The sequence below is a fragment of the Cucumis sativus genome, chromosome 2 (assembly GCF_000004075.3).
Source record: "Cucumis sativus cultivar 9930 chromosome 2, Cucumber_9930_V3, whole genome shotgun sequence".
In the NCBI taxonomy this organism is placed as follows: domain Eukaryota; kingdom Viridiplantae; phylum Streptophyta; class Magnoliopsida; order Cucurbitales; family Cucurbitaceae; genus Cucumis; species Cucumis sativus.
In genome coordinates this window covers 21,124,709-21,145,355 of record NC_026656.2, presented here as the reverse complement: position 1 = coordinate 21,145,355, position 20,647 = coordinate 21,124,709, and the positions used below count along the sequence as shown (strand labels likewise).

At 31.5% G+C, this 20,647-nt stretch overlaps 5 protein-coding genes and 1 non-coding gene across 6 annotated transcripts; 3 read left to right on the top strand and 3 right to left on the bottom strand.

Annotated features, from left to right (window-relative positions):
- The first annotated feature begins 336 nt into the window (after positions 1-336).
- Positions 337-1,551, top strand: LOC101208140. Its single transcript, XM_004138809.3, has one exon. The coding sequence runs from the start codon at positions 479-481 to the stop codon at positions 1,328-1,330; it is 852 nt and encodes a 283-aa protein (XP_004138857.3). The 5' UTR covers positions 337-478; the 3' UTR covers positions 1,331-1,551.
- LOC101208383 (UPF0481 protein At3g47200) lies at positions 1,490-3,463 on the bottom strand. The gene is made up of 2 exons (XM_004138810.3): positions 3,350-3,463; positions 1,490-3,080 (listed from the first exon to the last, which is right to left on the bottom strand). Exon 2 carries the CDS (start codon positions 3,028-3,030, stop codon positions 1,684-1,686), a length of 1,347 nt encoding a protein of 448 aa, XP_004138858.1. The 5' UTR covers positions 3,031-3,080; positions 3,350-3,463; the 3' UTR covers positions 1,490-1,683.
- Positions 3,464-4,050: 587 nt separating this feature from the next.
- Positions 4,051-4,122, top strand: TRNAG-UCC. Its single transcript has one exon. It is a non-coding gene; the product is annotated as a tRNA-Gly (tRNA).
- Positions 4,123-5,858: 1,736 nt separating this feature from the next.
- On the top strand, positions 5,859-7,161 carry LOC101217578 (probable sugar phosphate/phosphate translocator At2g25520). Its single transcript, XM_004138681.3, has one exon. It carries the CDS (start codon positions 5,938-5,940, stop codon positions 6,970-6,972), a length of 1,035 nt encoding a protein of 344 aa, XP_004138729.2. The 5' UTR covers positions 5,859-5,937; the 3' UTR covers positions 6,973-7,161.
- A 2,995-nt stretch (positions 7,162-10,156) lies between these two features.
- LOC101208624 (pentatricopeptide repeat-containing protein At4g21065) lies at positions 10,157-12,800 on the bottom strand. Its single transcript, XM_004138811.3, has 2 exons — positions 10,518-12,800; positions 10,157-10,393 (listed from the first exon to the last, which is right to left on the bottom strand). Exon 1 carries the CDS (start codon positions 12,667-12,669, stop codon positions 10,849-10,851), a length of 1,821 nt encoding a protein of 606 aa, XP_004138859.1. The 5' UTR covers positions 12,670-12,800; the 3' UTR covers positions 10,157-10,393; positions 10,518-10,848.
- Positions 12,801-16,259: 3,459 nt separating this feature from the next.
- Positions 16,260-17,268, bottom strand: LOC101208867 (EG45-like domain containing protein 2). Its single transcript, XM_004138812.3, has 3 exons — positions 17,090-17,268; positions 16,718-16,997; positions 16,260-16,588 (listed from the first exon to the last, which is right to left on the bottom strand). Exons 1-3 carry the CDS (start codon positions 17,190-17,192, stop codon positions 16,582-16,584), a joined length of 390 nt encoding a protein of 129 aa, XP_004138860.2. The 5' UTR covers positions 17,193-17,268; the 3' UTR covers positions 16,260-16,581.
- Positions 17,269-20,647: the final 3,379 nt, after the last annotated feature.

The window sequence follows — 20,647 nt, the reverse complement described above, 5'->3', positions numbered from 1 at the left end:
CGTAAATGGGGTTGTAGTGTTTGGTTGATTTCCAATGACCATTTTTGTGATGACAATACTCCAAGTCTAATCGGTTATAAGTATAACGCAGGAATTAGCTTCTCTTGTGCTCAAAGCAAACACATATAAATTGAAGGATCTAGCCATGTATTTTGTTTGTTTATTGATGTACAAAATAAAATGCTGAAGCTGAGTAATGTTATATTGTTTAAGGAAAATAACAAAGAGAAAACCCAACAAAAGCAAAGATGGAAGAAAAGCAGCTTTCTGCTTCTTCATAAAAAGTGGCATTAAAAAAACACTCTTTTTCATCTACATTTCCTCAGTTGGCTCATTTCTCAAATTGGTTAATTTCCACTTACACTTCCCTCCGCCATTAAAACCCCTTCAACTGCCTAATACCCAAATATTCAAAACAAAAAACAAACTCAAAATCCTCTGTTTTCTCTCTTTTATTCTTTCAAAACCCGCCATTATAATGCCCTCCATAAGCTTAGAAGAACTCCATCTTTACCACTCCATTGACAGAGAAATCTTCTCCCGTTTACTCATTCAACTCTCTCGAGACCCCGCCCAGTCTCTTCTAATCATTTCTCTTTGGCTATGGCTTGAAGAACAAGGCGTCACCAATTTCATTTTCAGAATCATGCCTCTCTCCGACCCTTCATTGAATTCTCTAGCCAATGAAGCTGTTTTCTGTCTCAGCTGCTTAGATTCCAACAACCAACCCGGCTGCCCCCACCCCACCACCGTGCTTCCGGCCACCTCCAAGGCGGCCGGAAGAGATATTCCGGTTGAAATGTTTGTCCAAAACCGTTTCAGAGCAATCAGTGGGGTGAAGTACTTTCTCACCAATGTCTGTGCTCGGATTTTCACCGACATTTTGGAGATTGTTTTGGGTAGAAATAATTCTCAACCGAATGAGGCTTTAGTGATTCATGGATTCCCGCATCCGATTTTTGGTTCGATCACAATCATCCCAAAATCCTTGGATCAAGACTTCCCGACCGGTGGGTTGTGGGGGTGGCCGTCAGCGGACGCCGGCATGTCGGAAGACGACCGGACTCTGTTTCTAACATTTTCACGAGGCTTTCCGGTGACGGCAGAGGAGGTGAAGGGGCTATTTGTACAGGCGTTTGGAGATTGTGTTGAGAGTATTCAGATGGAGGAAGTTGAGGCCGGGGAGCAGCCGTTGTATGCTCGAATGGTGATGAGTTCGGTGGTCCCCGTCGATCAGATTCTCGACGGGAAGCGAATTGCTAAGTTCCGTATTAATGGGAAACACATTTGGGCTCGAAAGTATGAGAGAAGATCGGAGTTATTGATGTGAAAGAGAAAAACCCGTTTGGAAAAAAGTGAATATCTTTGTGGGTTTTGAATAAAAATGCCAACTTCGCAGTTTAACTTAAAAGCATTTTGAAAATTTTAGTGTCAGGTGTGTGTGTGTGTGTGTGTTTTATTCTTTCCTTGTGTTTCATGTTGGCTTCGATTTTCAATACCACACATACTTTTTATATACATACACATAGTTTTGAATTACAAAGTAAGAGTGAGACAACTTCTTTGCTCTGCTCTTGGCTGTTTTTTTTTTGGAAATGATTTTGAGCACACACACACACACACATATAATCAACTGTTTTAAAGCTAAGCAACAACATATTGTCCAAAGATCATGGGATGTCATCACTTATATAATGCAATGAAAGCTACCACAGTTTGCAAGAGAGTGAGTAGAAGGAGGAGGACAGCAGCGACAAAGGAGATAAAGGCCCATGGCGTACCAAAATAGTCGCGTTTCAAGGAAGTCATCCACCGGTGTCGACGATGCTTGCAATATTCTTTCATTCTCCAACACGCAATGCTGTAAAAGTTCCTTTCAATCATAATGTTCTTACAAAGGTCACTAAATAACACAACAATTTCTTTTGTGCTTCCCAACTGGTTTTGTATAATCCCATCGTCAACAAGCAAACTCACATCCTCGTTGGTGTTGATCAAAAAATGCATGAACATACCAAAGTTACTTGCATCCTTACTCTTCAGATGACAATACTCATAAGCTATCATGTTTCTAAAAAGGATTTCGAAACTGTCATCTATTATGATCTTCGGCATTTTGAGAACTCCTCTACGTTCTTTAAAAGACACGTTCATCATGCATTTCTTTTGACCATGAAAAGAAATGCCACATTCATGAAGCTCAGTGGCAGTGAGCGGCCAACTGGAGAGGAAATCGTCGACCGAAAGGCCGAAGAAATGTGGAATATGACGAGGTTGGGTTAAATGTATTCTTAGAAAATCAACAAGATGGTTCACTGCACTAGCGTCTATGTCGAAATAGCCTTCTTTGACATAACTCATCCCTTCACGGACTTTACTGAAATATCCACGCAGTAATTCAATGAAAGAGATATCTTTCAGTGAAGGTTGAGCAGAGGCGCACAAGTTGTAAAGATGATTGAGAAGGAAGAAAGGAAGTTGGTTTTCAAGTAGAAGAAGATCTTTAAATATTCCATTACTGAATCTCCATAAAAACGATGTGTCGAGGTCCCGAAACTCGGCAACCATAGAACCGATGACATACATAACCACGAAACAACTGTCATAGATTAGAAGTTGTATGAACTCATCTCTTTTCATTTCGATGGTTTCGACATAATAGTTGCGGGCTCTTTCTTCCCAACTTAAAAATTTCTTTATCATCTCATTCCAATCCAGTTTTGCAACAGTAAGAAAGTTTAGAACATAGCTGCCTTTTTTCTCTTTAATCAAGTCATTTTGAGTGCGATAATAATGAAGAGGACCGATGGAAATAACTTGGGGACTATACGCTTTTGGGTTTCCCTTGCGCAAAAGCTTGGGAACCATGTATATGCTACGTTCTTTAGAAAATGATGAAGCACTTCTTGAAATTTCTCGAAACATGGATTGGTTAACAGATCCTACCATTCGATCATAAATCACTTTGATTTCTTCATCTCTTGACTTGGTAGTATTGTTATTTGATTCATCATAGACGTTGATTTCCATCTCAAAAAGATTCTAACAAGATCAGGTAAATAGCTGACTCCCGATGACACCTAAATTTCTTTTAATAATTAGATATATGAAACAAAAACTACAACATATATATGTTTACACAAATTTGAAACATTATTAGATATAGGATGCAAAAACTACAACATTATTTATAGACATTTGGATCTATGTAGGTAGCTAGATAGGGACATGCATGCCCATTTTCAAATACTAATTATAATAAACATAGATACTATATATCAGTGAGAAATGATATTAAGAATAATACAACAAAAACATGCTGAAATCAAGAGATAGGAAGAGAGTGTACCTGCAAAATATTTAGAGTCTCCCAGTTTTGCTCTTCTAAACTTGAGGAGATAAAAAGGAGAAAATGATAGTGGAATTAAAAAGAAGTTGAAGAGAGAACGTGCAATGAATGGGTGGAAGAAAGTGATTAAAGCAAATTTGGATTAGTAGTAGGGTACTCCTCTCATGATCATAGTAATACTACAATTTATTGTCGGTAATCATAATTTGGAGTCAATTCCCTAATAACCATACATTCTAAATATATCCAAAAATACCTTTGAACCTTCTTGTTTACCAATTATAGGAAGAGCTATTTCTTTAAATGAATAATAAATTCTAGATGTGTTTTAATTAATACCTGATCTAATATGTATGTTTTCATATATGAATATTCATATGATATTATTGTATGACGACCCCTTTGAAATTCACTCCAAAACAAACATACATTTCAAATAATTAACATGCATACAACTAGGTACCAATTATAATTTTATGTTGTGTGTATCCCAAATGCAACTTAAGGTTAATCTAATATAAGTCAATTTGGATCAAACTCTATCATTTTATAGTTTGGGACATTTTGAATTTCTTTTATAACTTAAAATTCATATATAATTTTTGTTTCTAATTAAACAGCTTAATCTTACAAAAGATTTAAATCGCATTCTTTAATAAGTTTTATTAATAAATTTACACTATAGTTCCATGTCAGCATTAGCGTTTGTAGTCCAACGGTTAGGATAATTGCCTTCCAAGCAATAGACCCGGGTTCGACTCCCGGCAAACGCACGCCCTTTCTCTCTGAAAGGGAAAGCTTTCTATTTTTCTTAATTTAATTTAATATTATTTTCTCTATATGAATCCTTTTGGAAGGCACCGACAAATGTAAAGAGGAAATCACGATCTTATATATATATTTATTTATTTTTGTTAATACGTGCATTGCATGATCATCTCTAATTTCTTTATTCTTAATATTTTAAATTATATAAATGTAAGACTACGTATTCAATTTAAAATTAACATAAAAGGTTCATAACAATTAAAGTACACACTTAAGACTTAACTATGGTCCAATTATCAAAATGTGCTTCTCATAAGCATTTATTTAAATCCTATTTCTTTTTCAAAATTATTCATTAATATTTGTTTTGGAATCTTTTTCCTTCCTATAATGTTGACCTTATAACAAATCCTTCATTTCATAATTAAAATGGTTGGATGCAAACATAATTCTACCTATAATATTACTCTTAAAAAAGGGTTAAATCTCATTTGCATGGAAAAAAGAGTTTTAATCGGCACTCTACTTTCTTTCCTTTTTCTTAAATTAAATTTAGAATGCTAAAATTAGTTGAAGAAAACATCATGATAACACAGAAGAGGATAGACGAAAGTTTCTAATTTACCACTACATTTATAACAAATTAGTAAACGTTTGGATCTTTTTTCTGGTGATGTTTTAGATGATTTCTTTTTTTATTTATTTTAAATTTTTAAGATTTATAAATAATGAATGAGAGATGTAGTAAACACTGAACTAAAAATTTAAAAACAATTATATAAAACTCATTCATGAATAGTAGAGTCAAAAAGTCAACAGAAAAAGAAAAAATAGAACAACTGGCAATGCCATGTTGCAACTACTCACACTCCCTCATTTTTCTTTCTTTCTTTTCTTTTTTCAATTTGAAAAAAAAAAACTTTATGTAAAGATTTTTATATTAAAAGATTTCGAAGTTTTAAATTTAAATATGGAAGTTCATTCATGTATTGGCACTTTTTTACTTCTAATTCCTAACGGGATAAAATAAAATATTTGCATAATCGTCATTATTTATTTGTTTAATTTATAAATCTCTGGATAAAATGAGTTAAAATAAGGATGGAAGATAAATTTGTATTAAGAAATGAAGCAACATATGACATAAACAACAATAATTAATTTGCATAATCATTCCGTAATAGAGGGAGAGAAATGAAAATACCCTAATTTTATAATAATAGAAATAAAATATTGAAATGATTTGAAAGGGTGACGAATACTTTTGCTTCCCTAACCCCACGCAAAAGCCTTCACCTTTCGTCCCTATTGTCCTCTTCAGTTAAATTACCATTTTAGTCCTATGCTACCACTCTCATTTTTTAAATTATTTTGGTTCTTTCTATCATTTTGTTAAGCTTCTTAGTTCTTAAAAAACTCTACACCTATAAACTCTATTGATTAATTTTACAAAAACAAACGTATGTATATTAATTACGAGCTACATACAATTAATTTATGTATGTTCACATGGTTTTTTTTTATTTTATTTTATTGATAATGAATTTGCTTTTAATTTAGTTCATTATAGTAGCAACTTGAAATTGGTGTAATCAAATTAAAATTAAAAAAGCATTATTAACCAAATTAAAACTTTTTAACCAAACTGAAGAAACTGAGTCAAATTCAGACCACCAGACCTAATGAGAAATTAAACTTTTGCTTTCCCAATGTATTATTTTATTTCCTTATATATATTGAAAAATAGTCTCCACACAATTCCCCAATTCACCCCTTCTCTTCAATCCTTCCATCCTTCCATCCTTCCATCTCCGGCAACAATGGGGAAAGGCGGTGCTCTCAGCGAAAGCGTCGTCAAAAAAATTCTCCTCTCCTACGCCTACGTCGGAATATGGATCTTCCTAAGCTTCACAGTCATCGTCTACAACAAATTTATTCTCGACAAAAAGATGTACAATTGGCCATTCCCAATCTCCCTCACCATGATCCACATGGGTTTTTGTTCTTCCTTAGCCTTCATAATCATCCGCGTCTTCAAGCTCGTCGAGCCCGTTTCAATGTCTAAAGAACTGTACATCTCATCTGTTCTTCCTATCGGTGCTCTCTACGCCTTCTCCCTCTGGCTCTCAAATTCCGCTTACATCTTCCTATCTGTTTCCTTCATTCAAATGCTTAAAGCACTTATGCCCGTCGCCGTCTACTCCATCGGCGTTCTCTTCAAAAAAGAGGCATTCAAATCCGATACTCTGTTCAACATGCTTTCAATTTCATTTGGGGTAGCTGTCGCCGCCTACGGCGAGGCTCAATTCAATGCTTGGGGGGTTTTTCTTCAATTGAGTGCTGTAGCTTTTGAAGCTACAAGACTTGTTATGATTCAAATTTTGCTTACTTCTAAAGGGATTTCTCTGAATCCGATTACCTCTCTGTATTACGTTGCCCCCTGTTGTTTTGTTTTTCTTTTGGTGCCGTGGGTGTTCGTGGAATACCCAATTTTGAAGGAGACTTCTACTTTTCGATTCGACTTCTTGGTTTTTGGGACTAATTCTCTCTGCGCTTTTGCGTTGAATTTGGCTGTGTTTTTGCTTGTGGGGAAGACTTCCGCGTTGACGATGAATGTTGCCGGAGTTGTCAAGGATTGGTTGTTGATTGCCTTTTCGTGGTCGGTGATTAAGGATACGGTAACTCCGATCAATTTGTTTGGATATGGGCTTGCGTTTTTGGGAGTTGCGTATTATAACCACTCCAAATTACAAGCTTTGAAAGCTAAGGAATCGCAGAAGAAACCGGCGGCGGCCGATGAGGAGGCCGGAAGATTGTTGGAAGAGAAAAACGCCGGCGATGGAACGGGGAAGTGATGTGAATCACAGAATTAGTGAAAAGAAAAGAAAAAGAAAAAATAGAGATGGATTCAATTTCTCAGTGGGTATGTATTGTTGTACGTTGATTATTAGATTAATGTTTCGTATTGACGTGTTTTGAAAGTTACAAGAAAGGGAAAAAAATAAATTGACATGAAAATGAAATTCATCTTTGCTATGCTCTAATGTGCTCGTTCATATCGGTGGCTGAATTAGGCGGATTCCAACTTCAAAATATATTTATTATAATCATTGAAAAAAATGATTTGGTTTTCTTCTTGAAGTTGGGAGTAATTTGATATTAGTAAAAAATAGATCAATATTATGAAGGTTTGAGAGGGCAAAGTTTTAGGATGAAGGAGTTAAGAAGTTGTTCCAATGCTGAAATAAAATGTTAAGGTGAATGGTCATTGTTTTTAGTTAAAAGAGGAACTAATTAATTAATTGAAAAGGAGATTATAAAAGAGTTATGAATTAGGAATGAATGAATGAATGGGTGCAGTGGTAGATGGTTACAAACGTAATTAGGATTAAATGCAAAATGAGGAGTTTTGATTAAATGGGCAGTGCCACAATTTGACTTTGTTAAACACACAAAATATAATAAGTCAAAAGTTTGGTGATGGGGTGGCTCCCATTCTAAACCTAAATCACAATAATGGACAAAAAATTAGGCTGTTTACTTTCATCCATAATTTTTAATCAATTTTTAAATTCAAAGATGAGAAGCTTCCCCCATTTTTGTTCTTAATAATATAATGTTCAACATCATTCAAATAATTAGTTATTATATTATCGGATGATTATCTTTATGGATTTCAAATATTTATAAATACCATCAAATTATATACTTTATCCTAAGTCTATCAATATCTATTTATATAAATCACATGATAATATTCGCTAATAATTTTAATTAATTGGATTAATTAATTAACACTAAGCTTTCACTAAATACAATATGAAACTAAATTGAAAATGTAGGCTAAAAGGAAGAATTATTTTAAACAATTTTGGCTCTTTGTCAAACTTTGAATTTACAAAGCTTTGTTTTTGGTCTTGCCTTATCTTACTATCAGAATATTGGATGTTTAAATCTTAAGTCACAGAATATGATACCTAAATTAAAAAATGCATTATTAACAAAAAAAAAAAAATACTATACAAAGTATTAATATAGTTTCTATTTTGAATAATTGCTTTCATCTCTTCTCATTATTAAATATTTATAAAATATTAACAAATATAGTGGATAGATAGATGATATTTTGTAAAAAAAAAAATTGTTCACTTTGGTGTATTTTTTCAATAACTCTTTCTTTTATTCTAGTTTAGTTTTCCAAATCAATTCTTGATTTTTAATTATTTAATACTTAAAATTATGAGGTAGTCATTAATATTTTTAAAATGATTTATGAAAAAACACATATATGTCTTTTTCATTTAATTATTCGTGAAGAGGTATTCGTACCAACAAGTGTCTACACTCTATAATAGAAAATTAAATCACGTCGAAAGATTGTGACTAACAAAAAAGAAAAAAAATTAATGCTCGATTTTTTATATTTAATGAGAAGTTTAAATATTAAATTGAAAGAATTGAAATGTGAAGGAGTAAAATAGAGTATTTCAAAGTTGGTAGGATGGACCATGAACAAAAAAGTCCATAAAATTATAAAATTTTGTTCATTGAATGGAACTATTCTCAATGGTTGTCTCTTTCATTGTTAGGTTCTCTAAAAGGCTTTCCTAATTATTTAGGATGGAAACTATAAGACTTTATATGGATTTACCATCACCAACCTCTCATAAAAACATTGAAATTTTGGGTACAACACTTATTTCAAAATAATTCTATTTCATCCAAATACTCAATATTTCAACGAAAATAATAAATTGGTATTATATATATATATAAAAGATCCAATGTCAAATCAAAATAAATCTATTTGGATAATTCCATGGGTTGTTAATTACAATCTTATATGTTTACTTAATTTGGTTTGTAAAGATTGGCCAAGTCAAAATAAGTGTGTGAGAACTCGTTGGAAATAGATAGCCATTCATATAGCGATTGTAGAAGACATTACATTTACTTTTTGGTGGCCAATGGGTAACTCACCAAACGCACAAACTTTTGCGTTCAATAATTCTTCTTCATCTAACCCTAAATTACTTAAACACTATTATTTGACTCTAATTAATAAGTAATCCCAAAATTGAAAATATAGTTTCAAATTGTTCCCATTTTCCATATTTACACATATTTAGATTTACACCGTTCATGAAAATACAGTACAAACTACAAAGACAAAACACGCAAGAGTTTCAAACCCTAAACATAGTTGGTAAAAAATAAAGTCCAAAACAAAAATTATGAACAATAGGTCTTCTTCATAGAAGTGAGATAAATCTTGTGTTGGAGTCATTTGAAACGTCATGTTCAAAGTATTTCAACACGGTCTAGTGTGTAGAATAGAACATCATTTGAAGATGATATGAACCAAATGGTAACCATTCCCAAATGAAATTGGGCTTCCTTCCATTAGTCTCTGTATAGGGATAATTCATACTTTTTCGTAGTGTTTGGTTGGCAACTTGGCATAGATGACAATTGATTTTATGAACTTTATAAACTTATATTTGTAATAATTCAGTATATTTTTATTAAAATGTCGCATATTTATTTAAATATATATGTCTGAACCACTGATTGATAATCGATTTTATTTAAACCCACCCTAAAATAATGCAAAAAAGATTCCACTAATCAATGTAAAATGCCAAAAACAAAGTCTACATCCATCAATTACCTCAGAAATATATTTAATAATTTAGGAGATGATTGGCTAGTTAAGTACTTAAGTTAAAGCTACCTTTACTTATAAATTTTCTATAAACATAGTGTCAAAAAGAGGGTCCATTCCCTTTAATCCAGACTTTACACAAATTTAATTTCCTAAGGCTAACATAATATACTAATAATATTGTTTAGTCAATCCAAACATACCAAACTTAAACTATCTCAAAAGTGTTTGAATTGTGTTTTAAAATGGTAAAAAGGAGATTTTGAAAAAAAGTGTTTAACCATTTTTGCAAATGGTTAAATAATCTAACAAAATCACTCTTTAAATTATAACTAACTTGTGAAAGTAGTAGGCTTCTCACTTTTAGATTCAACTTTTTAAAAATCTTCTAATTTCCTAACCAATGAAATTAAATTTACCAAATACTATCTTTAGCTGTGAATTTTTTAGGAAGCAAAGCTGAGAACAATTATTTTAAAAGCAAAAGCAAACTCAAATGAAACCTTAGATATCCATCAACTTGAAAGTCACATCACCAGGCTAAGCCCATCCTGTCTTTGTGTTGGGAGTTCCTTAACAATTAGATATAATAAGAATAAAATTTGACATACCTGCAATTCAGATTGGATTAAAAAGATCATGACTTGGAAGAATCGAAATATAGATTCTTTAAGCATAAACTAGGATGTCCTAAAAGATTTTTTACAACTGAGTCGAAGATAAGTTGAACGTTACCGAGTTGTTAGTTTGATTGCCTTTGAGGAGCCGTCCACCAAGGAAGCTAGCTTTCCTTTTACTTGCAGGATTGATAAAAGAACACTTCCAATCAAAAGCAGCTGATTTTATGTTTTTTCAGTTGAATTTGAAGCTCTCAAGCATATTGGCGCCAAAGGGGTTGAGCTTTGAATCAAATGGAGGAAATATATAACATTAACAATTGCATCTTTGAAACATTCTTCCAATTTTTAACATGTAATGCCCTCAACTGCATAATGGATGCAGAGCATTGATGAACCTGACCAACTACCAATTGCCTGTTTCATACTCATTTGATGCTATTATAACTTCACCAGAAATCTCCACATGAGCACTGCCCAGACTTGAAGTGGTGAAACCTGTTGCGGTCTCTCATTATGATTTCACGATCATAAATTTTAGAAATGAACTTGGAAGCCGAGTGGCAATCACTGCAAACTCGCAAATTCTTTACAATTCGAATTGGAGTTCCTGGTGGAGTCCTAAGAAGACCAAATGCAATAGCTAGTTTTTCACTATGCCTATTCAAACTATCTTCTTTGTCCTCTTCATTGATATCAAGCAAAACCTCTGATGTCGAAGGACGGTATCCAGATTTCTTCATTTCTCTACCCATCTCATCCACCATTTCATAGATTTCTTTGTGCTGTTTATGAGACTTATCTCCAGCAACAAATTCATAGATTTCATTATCAATCTCAATCATAGTGCTCCCTGGAACCTTTTTCATGCCTTTCACTTCCATCACCTCTCTAATTTTGGTCTTCTTCTCCCAACTAAGCGTTTTTGCATAAATATTAGAGAGCAACACATAGTTTGATTCATGCAAAGGTTCGTGTTTCATTAGCAGTTTGGTTATCTTTTCTCCAAGCTTGAATTCACCATGACCACGGCAGGCACTGACTAGTGTTCGTAAGATTACTGGATTTGGCTCGATTGGCATATTACGTACGAACTCAAGAGCCTCTTTCACAAGTCCAGTCCTGCAATACATGTCCACCATGCATCCATAATGTTCTATCTTAGGAACAAGTTTGTATTTCTTCATCATAGAACCGAAATATTCTCTACCTCTTTCTACTAGTCCCGAATGGCTACAAGCAGAAAGCAAGCCAATAAAGGCGACATCATCTGGAGCTACACCAGAACTTGTCATCTCCTCAAATAAACAAGTGGCCTCTTGACCACGGCCATGCATTGCCATGCCAACAATAACAGAAGTCCAGGAAACTATTGTTTTCTCATTCATAGCTCTAAATAACTTCAATGCTTTACTAATATCACCACACTTTGCAAACATGTCAATGAGTGCATTGCTAACCTCTACTGGTTTATGAATTTCGTGTCTCTCTATGTAAGCTTCAATCCACTTCCCAAGTTCAAGGGCACCCAAATCAGTACAAGCAGAAAGCATGGAAACCATAGTGATCTCATCTGGGCAAACCTCCGCCATTTGCATCTCTCTAAACAAGGCCACTGCTTCAGTGGAGCGCCCTACTCGAGCATACCCACCGATCATCGCACTCCAAGTCACAGAATCTGACTTTGGCATTTCATCAAACACTTTGCGGGCAGAATTGATCCCACCGGCGCAACAGGAATACATATGAACCATAGTGTTCTGAACATGAATATCACAATCAAACCCAAACTTCACCACCGAGCCATGAACCGTTTGGCCCAAATTCAAAACCTCGAGACCAGCACAAGCCTTCAACACAAATGGGTACGTGAATTTATTAGGCAAAATGGCATCATGAAGCATTATACCATACAAAGCCAAGGCTTTATCCTTCGAGTGACCAGTTTGAGCGTAGGCTCGGATGAGGGTATTGAAAAGAAATGCATCGTACAGCCGAGTATCGGCTTCAGCAGAGAACAAGAAAGAGGCAGCGTAGTCAGTAGCATGAATAAGAGAAGAAATGGAGGCGAATTTGGTGAGAACGAGTGGGTTGTTGTGGAGACCCAACTTGAGAATGTGAGTATGGATTTGGGTGAGCTTGGGTAGCGCGTTACAGGCCTGAAGAAGGGCTAAACAATTCTGCTCCGGTGCACGAGGGTTAGGTGTAGAAGAAGCTAAAACATTGTTGATTGTACGTAATAGCTTGGGTTTTGTGAATTGAGATTGCATTTAGTCAAACATAGAAGCACGAATTGTTGCGCAGAGCCTCATTCAGTAGAATATACATTCAAATCCCCCTCTCTTTCGGTGGCTTTTACAAAATACAGAGTTTCGGTTGTTCTCAACCAAATTAAAATTTGTTAAAAGTGTATATTCAAAATACTAACTAAAAAAACATTAAAAATACAAAAAAAAAAAAAAAAAAATCTCATAGTAAAATAAATTGGGATGTACTTGCACATTTTTAAATAACTAATCCATTAATATAATATTGAATGAACTAATAAAATGTAATTATCTGCTATTTGTTCAAGTCTTTTCAAATTTTTGTTCCAGACTTGAATCATCCAATTTGACTATAAAAGTTAAATTGACTCAATTTAAGTCCAAAATAATTTACATTTTAAAGCCACTCTACATATATTTAATATGTGAGAGAACGTAAAAAAACCCTAAACCCTAAACGAATATATAAAAAATGTATTTACACAGTTAATTAATTTTAAAAAACCAAATACTCATCACATATATACAAACATCCCTTATTTATTTGAGTTATACGCCATTATTTCAATAATGTCATTTTCCAGTTGACTTAATTATACTTTCTAACATACTTCATATCGTTTTTTTTTCTTCAAACTTATAATGAGGTTTATGTATAAAGTGGTGCTTTAATATAATCATCCCCTTCTTTGTCCTTTCAATGTTGACTCCATTTCAGTTTTTGCTTCTACAAAATTTTTCCAACTGTGAAGCTAAGTGTTAAGTTATGCCCTATCTATGATTATGCATTTTACTTTGACTTGGTCACAATGTTCATATTCAAAAATTAATATAGTGTACCACTTTTACTTTATATCTTATATTATTCACCACATTTTGCCAATTATTATATCCTATGCAATCACAAAACACTACCACAAAATAGAATTTTGGATTACAACACTACTTACTCATCAATTTGATTATACATAGTAATATTTATAATGTGAATTTGCTCTATCATAGGTTAATTAGTTTAGCATCCTTTTAAAATAAAAATTTACGATATATGATAAAATATAAGTTTAGTTATATATCATCCAACATATATTTGACATGATTATTCTACTAGTACTATAAGGAGGTAGTGTATACATGCATACACTTAATTCAATTTCTCAAACTTCATCTAATAATGATTTGATTTTTAGTTTTTTATATTTTAAAAATTAAACTTATAAACCCATGTTATTTACTTAATTTTATTTAGGGATGTGGCTCAAATTTAAAAAAAGAAAAAGTTTTATTTTGAAGTTCAAAGTACAGGAATAGTTTTATATAGTTTTGTTTTATAATAAATTGCTAATTAAAACATCATCACACCATCTAGTTTATATATAAGTGGAAGAAAATAATTATCTATAAACAACATTTTATTATGTGTGAGAGGTCAAATTTCAAAATTAAATTCATATGAAGGAGACTGCAATTGCATTGCTACACAGCAGAAAGCCAAAATTTGTGTGTATATGATGATCAGTGATATCTATTTTTGGACCTTAATTTAAATTAAAAATACAAAAATTTTAAAAATAGATAACATAAAAAAGAGAGAAAAAAAAGTTAAAACATAACTTTATCCACACATTACACATAGATTAAACAATTAACTAAGGTGTACTTATCCCTACCCAATCTTAACACATGATGTCATGTCAAAAGATATTAAAAGATAAGGCTTAATTAACTCCATATTTTCATTGATAAACATTGATCCATACATATATATATGTATATCTAGCCTACTTAATGTAATATTGATACTATTGATTATGTTTAAGGCATGGTTGGCCATAGTTAATTCCAATCTTTAAAGATGGCTGAGAATTATATATACAAAAATAAAACAAGCTTTAGCTTTTACTATATGATTATATCAGATGCATGTGTGGGCATTATTTTGTCATCCATAAAATAATGAAGCTATCTTTTCTGCTTCACCAACCAACTTAAATTATATGGAGTAATTAGTTAAAGGCTGTTATCATCAAACTAATAATTATCAAATCTTTAACCACAAAAGTGAAGTGTGTGATGGCCAACTTGAAGTTCACTAAAATTTTCTATATATATATAGACCATACGTATTCAAATTCTCAACATATATGATCATAACTTAAACTTGTTTTTATAGTATTGAAATTTAAAATTACTAACTCATGCACATACCATATTAACAGCTTACTTAATTAGAAAAGTTGTATTCATGGTTAGAAAACTGTTTAATACAAACTTATCATAAATTTGAAATTGTGACAGAAAAAAAAGAGAAAAGGAGAAAAAAAAAGAAATGAATGAATGAATGAACAAAAAAAGAAAAGGTAGATATTGGAAGTGAGCATATATTTTTGGATGATGATGAATTTATGAATATTGATATTGGTTCTCTCTCTTTTACTTTAATTGATTAATGGATAAAGAGTGGAAAGACCTTTGGTCAACTATGGACAATTCCTTTTGAATAATATGTGTATTTGCATAAGTTTGGTTTAAACCAAAATATTTATAAAATATAACGAAATTTTAAATTTTATAATTAGATATCAATAAATTTCTATTAGTTTATATCCGTATGTAATTTTTAAAATATAAAAAAATTTACATTTTGTACCAATATCTTAAAATAGTATTAAATTAGTTTATAATGATAATTACTTATAAACCAAATAAGCCAACGTTAATTTAAAAATATTTTAAACCGCAAGTTCTATATACTCTTTTTATGTTTGCGTGAAAGCAATAAGCCAACCTTTCACCACTTTCTTTTTAGTTCAATAATAAAACCACATTCCACTTTTAATTTCTAACTTTTAGTTCAAATTTGACTTTGTAATCCCTAACACTTCAAACTACCTATTCTTTGGGCTCTATACTTTGCTTTTTATTAGCCCTTTTGTTTTCGCTTAATGTGTTTGGATTTGGTTTTCCCCCATTTTAGTTTTTACCCATAGTATAGAATAGTTCATTATCATATATACGTGCATATTAAAACTACTTGGCACTACTACTTTTAACTATTAGATAAGGACAGTTTTAATATAAAAACTACTTAGCACTACTTTCTCAAAAGTGCTTACGACATAGGTTTGATCTCTCTTTATAATTAAAATGAAGATAGGATATAGCATTAACGTCCGTATATATTGGCCTTATAATCATTATATACCCATTAGCACTTAGGGGGATGGGTGTAAATTAGAATAATAATAATAACAACAACAACAGTAATGCACAATGAAATTGAGATAAGTTATAAGTATTAGTTCTTTTTGTTCCACTAACCAACTTAATTAAGGACTGTTAATTAAACTAACCCCCTCACTAATTCTAATTTTGTTAAATTAATAACATTCAATGGATTAGCTGCAGCATGTTTAGAGATTCTTATCTGTTTAAATATATATAAAACTTATTTAATCAACATCTCCTTTCCAACTAATTAACATAGACAAAAAAAGGATCATAAACAACGAACCACCGCCATCCAATTATATTTATTAAGAAGAAACGTGTGGAATTATGAATAAAAATTTGAGTGTGGGATTAGAGAAGAATTTTTTGTAATCTGCTTGATCGTGTATATAGTAATAATGAAAATAAACCAAACAACAACAATATATATCCAACCATATTTAATGGTTTTCTTTCTAACAGACTATATATATGAATTTTCTTGAAATTGATATTGATAGTACATGTATGTTGCTAGTTGAACTATGGTCATTTTGATGACAATATTTGATAGGGTTAGCACGTTGCAAAAGATGGGTATAGGTATAGGTATAGGTACGTTGGTATTATTGCACAGCAAATTATCTTTGAAAATTTGAGACTGCACTCAACTTTTGGAAATTAATGGCTGCAAAACTTGTGAAATTATATCCTGCAGAAGCACCCAACAAATGAATTCAAATTAAGATTTGGATAGTAAAACAAAGTCAGATTGAAATTTAAAACGTTTTAAGTTGATGGATTATGATATGTTTAATATTAGAGAGAGAACGTAACGTACTCAATGTATTCAACGTTGAGTTTAGCAGTAGGGAAGCGAGAGATGGCGAAGAAAGCCTCTTTGGACATGAGAAAGGAAGAAGGGCATGGGGACTTAGGGCAAAAGTTCACGACTTGAACTTCGATGATGTCGGTCTTGCATGGGCGATTTCGACCACTCAAACACCGTAATCTATATCGTCGACCGCAGGCAGCACCATTATCCCACAACCCTTCGTTGACTGCGACAAAGAGGTTGCCGGGAGGAAACTGTTCGACGCTATTCCCGTTACACTGTGTGGCTGCAAAAACAAGCACGAGAGACCATTTGCAAAATTTCTAATTAGTGTATAAGATATCGAGGATGTGTGTATAAAGATGTGTTTTTACTTACGAAGATATGGGGGGCCATAGGATGAGGCAGTGCCAATGTCTGCAAGAGCCATGGAAATGTGTTTGAAGATCAGTAAGAAGAAGAAGAAGAAGAAGAGAGCCATTGTTTTGTTGTAAGGCTTCTTCTGTTGTGTTAGAGTTTATATATAGTTGGAGGTTTTAGAGCTTTGGTAATATTTTATACTCTCCAATATATATATATCTATTTATAGTAGCTGCTAGCTAGGGAGGGTTTTGGACATATACAATATGGGGAAAGTAGGGAGGAGGTTGCATTTGATTTTGATTTTATCAAACATGTGAGTTTGAGAAAAAGTAAGTGCTACTAATGATTTGAGGAAATGGGAAATTCTAGTGGGATTGGACAAAGGTTGAATTATATATGTGGTCAATTCCTTTAATAGGGAGTCCTACCAAGTTTAACGGACAATATTGATTAATGTACCATCTTTCAAATGAGATTAATTTTAAGGAGATCTATCAATTTTAGCCATGTATAATAATATTTTAAATTAATCTAATTATTTTGAGAGAGAGTTTATATGGGCACATATGTAAGTAATTGAATTCCAAAACCAACAATAATACACTTTCACTTGCTAGTATATATTATTTTATTTGTTGTGAAATTGTAATACAAAAGTGTGTTGAAGAGAAAAGAAGATACCTAACATTGAATTTGCATAGAAAAAAGAAGAAGAATATTTGATTTTGCGGAATCAGGATGCCCTCCATTTAAGCTTCCTTTCAAACAAAATAATGCTGACTCATACTTAGGGTTAAAAGAAAATGATAATATCTAGAAGGTTTTGTCTTGATTTACAATTTTTGTTTTGTGACATTTATTATTCTAAGTTTTGATTCGAATTTCCATAAATATCAAAATTATTGTAAAAGGAAATTCAAATATCCAACCACCGCCACTCAATTTCTTAAAATGATTTTCATTTTCTTTTTTCAATTCATAGCCAAATGAAAAATATATTTTTCTGAGTATTTAAAACTGGACTTAGTTACCAAAATTATAAATATCAAAATATCAGAAATGTTTGCAAAATTAATTTTCAAAATTCTAAAAATCTAAAAGCTAATTGATTATATATATATAAACAATTTTCTTTTTTTTGCTTAGAATTACTCCTCTCCTTGAATTCTACAACTTAAATGTGTCAGGAAAAATATAAAGAATTTCGCCTATTGAGGCACCCTATGAAGTATGGGGTTGGGCTGATTAAAGGAATACATTATGAATGAAGTTTGATACATATATTATGTCATCTTTACTTCTTCCTCTTTTATTTTTTATTATTATTATTTTGCTTGATGTACGTATGAGATTTCTAATTAGTTTATTAATTTTTTTTTAAAAAAAATTAACAAATTATTTATCCTCCATAGAGAATAAAACCACTACAAAACACGGTTCATTATCCTCCATTTTTCTATAAACTATAAATATTTCGTCAAATATTTTATCTCGTACAATTTTCCAAACTTAAAATACAATTCATTTGAGAAAAAACTGGAGGATTCCGCAACCACTTAGAATAGCTTTTAAAGTGCTAAACAATTTTATCCAAGGAGATGAATAAAATAAAAGTGAGTTTTTTTAGAAACATTTTATTTCTTAAGTCAATCTAAACATTAATTTTAAAGCTCTAATGAATTTATGGATGTGTTTGGATTACATTTTAAAGTGTTTAAATTTGAGAAAAAAATCATTTGAGATGTTTGGTAACTTTTTAAAATGTATTTTTTTAAAAAAATGATATTGAATAAAATTCATTTTAAAGAAAACATCTCGAACCAAAATTTTGAGAAAATAAGTGTTAGAGCAAGAAAATTCGGCCAATTTATTTATTAAATTTTGATAATTAAGTTTACGCAATCTAACCTAATTTAAGTCCAACAAACACATCAGCCAAGTCAAAACTCAACAAGCAGATGAGCCCAAACCTAATAAGGCAAATGAGTCCAAGCCCAAGTCCAATAAGCAAATGGGCCCAAACCAAAAACTCATAAATTTTCTCTATAAATAGAGACATTTGCCACTCATTTAAGAGGTCTTTGGTTGAGGGAGTAATTAAAGTTTTGAAACTCTCAAGACGTGCAAATTCTTATAAACTTTGAGATCATCATCTTCTAATAAACTTTGAGATCATCATCTTCTGAAATATTAAAGACTTGGAAGTGAAATATTGAAGTCAAACTTTTCTTGAATTCCAGAAAATTGGGTCTCAAATAGACTTGCAACTATAACATCCTAAAAATTGAAGATCAAGAAATTATAAGTTTGTAACTTGTATTCGAGAGAAAGCATCAAATAAATAAATACTAGAGATGATATTCACAATATTAATCAAAATACAATGTTCAACTCCATGAAATACATTTTTTCGAAATCTCGTATGAACAATAAGTTCTAAACAAAATTATGTATATAACACTTATAAGAAGATCTAACCAAACATGTAACATAAGTCTTTAAATTTTAAACTTATTTGAAATAAAGTATTTTTAAAAAAAGTATTATTGAAAAGCATTTTTTTAAACCATAGATAATCTAAATCCACTCTATATCTATCTATTGTGTCTATTTTCAAATCCACTCTATATCTATCTATTGTGTCTATTTTCAAGTGAACACAAATTACTATACACAACCAAAACGGATAAATAAATGATGATGTGAAAACTAGTTAATTTAGGGATTTTTTTTCCATCTTGGACAAAAAATATATATTTAAGAGATAAAAGAGATGAGAATGAGAAAATCATATTCAATTTTCTTTAATCTACTAATCATTTTATATAAAAAATTTAACGACATCAAGTTATTTGACATCTTATGTTGTTGAAAATGGGACGATACGTAGACGTCTATCCAGAAACTCATGGAGATCCATCTTCTCATGTAGTTATATATATATTGTTTGTGTTTATGATATGAAGGTGTGAGATTCAGTTTTAAAAGAATTAGAAGCAAACAAATATGACCCTAACTTAGTAATTAAGATATTATTTATTTGTTTGAAGTACAAATTAAGTCAATATTTACACTCTCATATTTTTGTGGAAGTAAAAATAACATATATGTTTTGTAGTTAAAAAATTATCACATGTAATAGAAAAACAATATTTTAGATTCAAAAGTGAAAATTGATGAAAAAGAAAATATTTAATATTAAAATGTCCCATATAGATTACACATTTTTGTTTCCTTTTTATTTGAAGGATCACATTAGCAAATGAGACTAAAGACGCCATAATTGAAGAAGCAATCAGAAAAACAAAAAGGTAATCCACTATTTATTTACTCAAAGGTAAGCGTAATTGTAGGTCCAAAAAGAAAATGTAGTATAAAAGCCTTATAAAGTAAATGTAATCAATAGAGAAAAATAAGAATACGATTCTAAATTCATATGCTTAACTATTGATGTAGCTTAATATAGTCACTTGTTTCATCAATAAAATGTTATGTCAATTAACCCAAATATAGGAATAAAAATTAATAGAAGATTTATTTCTATTTTTTTTCTACTCAAGTGGACAAATATGA

Coding starts and splice junctions, on each gene's coding strand:
- LOC101208383 (XM_004138810.3), bottom strand. CDS start 3,030: ATGGAAATCAACGTCTATGATGAATCAAATAACAATACTACCAAGTCA.
- LOC101208140 (XM_004138809.3), top strand. CDS start 479: ATGCCCTCCATAAGCTTAGAAGAACTCCATCTTTACCACTCCATTGAC.
- LOC101208624 (XM_004138811.3), bottom strand. CDS start 12,669: ATGCAATCTCAATTCACAAAACCCAAGCTATTACGTACAATCAACAAT.
- LOC101208867 (XM_004138812.3), bottom strand. CDS start 17,192: ATGGCTCTCTTCTTCTTCTTCTTCTTCTTACTGATCTTCAAACACATT. Junction 16,998..17,089: donor CTATGGCCCCCCATATCTTC/GTAAGTAAAAAC, acceptor TTGTTTTTGCAG/CCACACAGTGTAACGGGAAT.
- LOC101217578 (XM_004138681.3), top strand. CDS start 5,938: ATGGGGAAAGGCGGTGCTCTCAGCGAAAGCGTCGTCAAAAAAATTCTC.